Here is a 5,923-nt window from a genome sequence, read left to right as displayed (position 1 = left end):
ATTACTTTTTAGAAATCACTGCCTTATTTACTTACGGCAAGGAAGACTATGAATATCTGACTTCGACATTAGGTAAGTAAGTAGGTACACTTTTTGAAAACATTATCGTCGATTCTTTAGTCGAGTTAAAATCTAACTTATAAATGAAGCCTTTAAATCTAAAATGGTCGCCAACCGGTTACATTTCAACTGACAAATTAATTTACTTTCGAGAGATAAATCCACTTCATAAATCCGACAATGGCGGCTCAGAAATCCTTATAGATCGCAACTCACAACAATGACCCAACGAACTAATGATTAATTCAAAAGTCTTTGGATTCCCTTCAATATGTGGCCACGAAGTCGGTGGATCTTGGACAAAGGACAAGCTAGGTACCTATATCTAGCTTTTAACTCAAATAATTTTATTTGCGTGCAAGGGTTTACACAGTATTACATACAGGTTTATATAACATTTTAAACTTTCGCGTTACATTTCAACATGTTTCGTGGTAACATCACTAGTGGTAGTGTAACAAATGACAATATTATGAGGGTAGTTGAAAATTTTCAAGCCCACCCGAACGGACGACGCCGCGACCTGCCAGACTGCTTGTGACCACGGCTGCAGCATCGCAGCCGAAACGTCAAGCCGTGAGTACATAATGTAACTCATTAATAAACGTTGCGTGAAGACCCGTGAAACGGCTGTTCATTTAAGCACTGCAACAGCAAGACATTCACCGCCAACACGTGTCTTACTATTTTACATACAGGTTTTTAAAAATATTATAGGTACAAGACTTTAACCAATACCTCTGTCAATGCCGAGGCTGCTGCTCAAATATAGCCGAGATATAGATAACCTAAAAAACCCTTTATGCAAGTGATATTACTTCTTTAGAAGATTCTGTGATAATATACAAAAAGCATTTTATGCAATATACAAAAAGATTCAATAGAAAAGTAAAAAAATAGAGCACATAACCGTTTAAAGTCATGTTACATGCAGTTAAGCCATGATAATTTATAAACTACATAACTTTGTTCTAAGCAAACTCACAGAATCGAAACTGTTATTAACATTTCAATATGCAATCCTGTAGTTAAATAATTATTTTATAAGAAATACTAGCTCTACCTTGATCCGTTTCAAATAATGCATCTGTCATACTCACACACCGACGCGTATTTCGGAGCCCCAAAACAAAAGCAAAGACCGGGATGAAATAAAACAATTGTATTGAAAAACGCCCCAAAGAGAGGGTTCGTAATTATTAAATTGAAAACCGTGTTTCTGCCAACAATTGGTCGGTGGGGTTGACAGAATATCCTGCGATCCGCCACTAACCCTTCTATACGTAGATCTAGGTAGGCATTTACAGGTTTACTAACTTTCCGCCCGCGGCTTCTTCCGCGTGGAGTTTCGTTTGTGACAGAAAAACTTTGTCATGCGCGTCCCTTTTTCAAAAACCGGGATCAAAATTATCCTATGTCCTTGCCCGGACCTCAAACTATCTCTAAGCCAAATTTCGTTAAAATCGATCAGTGGTTTAGGCGTGAAAGCGACAGACAGACAGTTTGTTACTTTCGCATTTATAATATTAGTATGGATTGTGCTAAGTACCTTCTATAACGAGTATATTTATGATACAAGGTCTAGGTAGGCATTTAGCGGATTGTTGTGTTAAGTGCCTTTGAAATTTTAAGACACGCAAAATGGAGGAAGATTATTTTGACTAACAAGAGCAAAACGTACATAAAGAGTAAGGTACTGTACACAATATAACTCTAAAATCTAAGTCTCTCCGAAAATTGTATACCTACATGATACTATTTAGTAATCGTAACAGAATCGTGTTAAAAAAACATTTTATGTAACTTATTCAAATACTTGGTTTATGCAATATTTACATTACGGCTTTCATAGTTTTCTATTATTAAATCTTACTTACCTAATTGATATGATTGAAAACTATCAAATTAATTAGTCTTTGACAAAAAAGTCGTTCGTTACGTTACATCTTAAACGAGGATTATAATTTTTTTATTTAGCTCGTGTGTTTGGACTGTGTGACTTGCAGTCAGGGCTTAAAAATCTCCACTAATAATAAATATGTCTACTATCCTGGATGCATAAATAAATAAAATTGTTAATATATGATTTTGGTTGAAACGAACGAAATAAATAATGAAAATCAAGAAAATTATGCTCTTGCTTCAATTGTAGAGTGGTCTAATCAACAGTATCTAGACTACTAGCGCCATCTGTTGGAAGATACAAGCGTAGATTGTTATTGCTAACAGACAAGAAAAAATATATTTTAATGAAATTACTTTTAACATCAGTACCTATATTTATTTGGAGAAGAGTATGCTCACATTATCTGTGGGCACGGCTGTACCATCCTTTTCTCAAAACAGTTCATTTCTTCTCCTAATATAAAATGAGATTTTTCAAACTTGCATTTTTAATAACTAAACCTTGTATTAGCTAGCCAACAGACTATTTTTAATGCAAATAATATTATCTTGATGTGCTGTGAGTGTCCGAAAATTTTAAATTCTTATAAGTTCTGATTTTCTCAAACACTAAATATTCCAATATTGTTATATTATGTACCATTCTTTTTCATCTTCAGCCAATCTTCAATCTCATACTGATTGTATGTATTTTCATTACTTCAGTATCGTTTTATAATAAAGAACTAATTCTCATCTCCATTCATTGAACATTAATTATATTAATTAATTATATTTTGAATCTCTTAAATAATATGTAATTTAAAAGAAAACCGTCTGAATGTTGTGCTTACCCTTAGGTGACATATATATCAGAAATGTTATCTTCATAAATGTTAATCATAAGAGTATAATATATATGTTGTTGGTATGCCATATGAATAAATAAATAAATAAATAAATAAATATTATTTGTCATTCTATCAATGGAAAATTAATTTCAAGCGTTTTTCTAAACATTGCTGCAAAATTTTGATTTTTTTTACAGAAATAGGTTTGTTTTAATCCAGTTCATAGGTACTACGAAGGTACATTTTCAGAACACAAATATGATCATATTCATCAATCAATTTTTCTATTTCGTGTCAATTCAAATATTTACTTCACTTCTACCGTTAATTTAAATATATTTTACATATTATTTATTGAACATACGGAAAACATGTTCAGTAATCCATTTTATATGTAAACAACGTGTTTGATGAATCATAAAAGTATGATTATTTCAATGTTGCTCTTGAAGTTGTATTGCGTAGGTATTTTAAAACCAAATTCAGGTACTAATTTGAGATAAATAAAAAACGTTCCCTCTGAAATTAAGATACTTAGTAGGTGTAGAAATTACTCATATTGTTAAAACGTTACTTAATTTTTAATATTTTATTATATCTCTATCTTAAAAAACAATCAAATTATGCACGTGGAGCTCTGGACACGTGGACTCTGCGCATCTACTTATTCCACGTCTTGAAAAATAAAATTTTAGAAACTGATTTTAGAATATTATTTAGGTATGTATCAGTTTTCTTTAGTAACCTATGATCAAGGTAGGTACTAAAATTTTTCGTAAAATATCATACATACTCATAATAATGTATGAAATTTTAGATAATTTAATTATAACTGCCCCAAGTATTTTATTTTTACTAGATTGCTGTTTCAGGTGAAATGATAGTCAAGAAAACAAAAAAGTAAAATAAAAACAATTTAGTTTTATTTGTATGGCATTAACAAAGGTTTCTCCTCAAATACTATAATACATCGTTGGTACTGACATCGATTCGAATTAAACACTAATATATACATTTGGATGTACTAATAACTTACAATTTAGATAACTAATTTACAAATAGTAAGGTACATCTAGACAGGGTTCAATAAATAAATGACATAGCATACCTATCGAAGACGTGCCTTCTTCCCGAGAAGTGCACAAGGAAACAATCAAACTCAACAATGTGTCGCGAGAAATCATGACAAAACAAATTATTATCCACATACAAGCCTTAACTACTCAGCTAAATGTAGTGACACCTACAGAAAATAATCTCTTTTTGGTACCAATCTCACTTCATAACTAACGAACCGGCGCTACATTACCTTAAATATTTAAAGATGCATCGAAAACAAAAATCACAGTTTAACTCAATCAACCGCGCCCGCCGGCAACTCGATATTTACAAGACACTTGATATGAGACGCACTCGATTTACAATAATTAACTATAACTCTAAAAATCAATAAATAATGTTCGTACGATCCGCTTCGTTCCACAGTCTGTAACACTGAACTTGTTCCGTGTCGTTGGGTGATGCCGAACCTCGAAGGAGCTCTTCAAGGAAGGCACGTTGGTCTTCAATATATGACGGAGACCGGCCGCCTGAGCTGGTCGTCGTGCGGGCTGTGCTGCGTTGGCGTCGCCGGGGACACGGGTGAGCCGGGCGCCGCGCCGTACTGGTGGAACAGGGGAGACGAGAACGGCTTAGGAGGAGCCGCCGGCGACGTGTACAGCGATGAATAGAACGAGGACACTACGGCAGCAGCGGAGGATGGCACCGTCGGCAGCTTTTCAGTGGGAGCCATCAGTTTCGAGAACTGGAGATGATCCAACTGATGCGGGAAGTATGGTGGCACTGCAGGGTACGGTAGAGCATCCAAATGGCCGACTGTCGGCGCCGGGCCTGCGAAGTACGGCAGCGGGAAACTCGGGAACGCACCGGCTCCGGGAGCACCGCCGGGCGTGGGGGGCTTGGGCTTCCTGCGCGGCCTGTACTTGTAGTCCGGGTGCTCCTTCATGTGCAGCGCCCGCAGCCTCTTCGCTTCATCGATGAACGGTCTCTTCTGCATCTCGGACAGCAACTTCCACTCCGCTCCCAACCTTTTCGAGATCTCCGAGTTGTGCATCTTGGGATTGTCCTTGGCGATCTGCCGCCTCTGCAGGCGCGACCAGACCATGAACGCGTTCATGGGCCTCTTGATGTGTCCCTCCGACTGCGGGGAGGAGGCCGGCAGCGGCTGCGGCGCGCTCGGGTACTCCGGGAGCATGCCCGGGTGCATCGAGAACGCGTACGGGTGATGGCTCAAAGTTGACATGTTCGAATTGAAAATAAACTAAGTGTCAAAAGTTCAGTTAGAGCATGGGCTCTATGGTGTATGGCACAATGCGGTGAATGAGCACAGACGAGGAGGGGATTGTATCGCGTCGAAGTCGAGCGATGGACTGGCGTGTCGTTGCGGCGTCCGTGGCGGTGTCGGCGCGCGGGGGGAGGGGATAGGGGCGGTGTGAGCGCCGCCAATGGAGGCCGGGCGTGTAGAGCCTGCGCCCCTCCTCGGCGAAACTATGCGTCCTTGTCGCTCTCGGGAGCTGCTGGATGCCGCCGGCTCTGTCTCGCAGCTCCGTCGCGTGAGCAGCGGACAGCTGTTTGGAGGCATGGTGCGGCGAGCGCGTGATGTAACTGTTGTAATAAAACAACTGCTTTGCATCTCTGGTTTCGAAGAATAACTTCTTTGATACAACACTATTTCTATACCCTTTCTTCAGGCTCGTACTTCGGTGTTGGTTATACGAAAGGTATTCTTGTTAACGAGTATTGTACCGAGATAAAATACGCTTAAATTAGAGGGATACAATTGTTACAATTCTATATTCTAGACACGTTATACGAGTATTCTAAGCTTAGCACTAAAGATTTTATTTATACTAAAGTCATTTGATAGCACTTTACATAGATATTAAGTACTATATTTATTTCTTCCATTTATTGCATTTTATTTGCGTATTAAACTATAACGCCACCTGTTGGTTTCGAACCCCAATGGGTGCAAAAGTTGTGATGTGATGAAACTTCTATAAACATCAAAATGAGTTAATATTTTTAACATTAAAATTTTACTTGTGTCTCCAAAATTTTTGAGTAAA

At 37.8% G+C, this 5,923-nt stretch overlaps 1 protein-coding gene across 1 annotated transcript; it reads right to left on the bottom strand.

Moving 5' to 3' along the window:
* Positions 1 to 3,696: 3,696 nt before the first annotated feature.
* Positions 3,697 to 5,241, bottom strand: LOC114359006 (SOX domain-containing protein dichaete). The gene has a single exon (XM_028313227.1). The coding sequence runs from the start codon at positions 5,095 to 5,097 to the stop codon at positions 4,360 to 4,362; it is 738 nt and encodes a 245-aa protein (XP_028169028.1). The 5' UTR covers positions 5,098 to 5,241; the 3' UTR covers positions 3,697 to 4,359.
* Between the last annotated feature and the right edge of the window lie 682 nt (positions 5,242 to 5,923).

Source organism: Ostrinia furnacalis, unplaced genomic scaffold, assembly GCF_004193835.3.
Source record: "Ostrinia furnacalis isolate ACB-3 unplaced genomic scaffold, ASM419383v2 OfSCF4162, whole genome shotgun sequence".
Classification (NCBI taxonomy): domain Eukaryota; kingdom Metazoa; phylum Arthropoda; class Insecta; order Lepidoptera; family Crambidae; genus Ostrinia; species Ostrinia furnacalis.
Note: the sequence above shows the minus strand (reverse complement) of the source record. Positions and strands in the feature narration are given on the sequence as shown.

Coding starts and splice junctions, on each gene's coding strand:
- LOC114359006 (XM_028313227.1), bottom strand. CDS start 5,097: ATGTCAACTTTGAGCCATCACCCGTACGCGTTCTCGATGCACCCGGGC.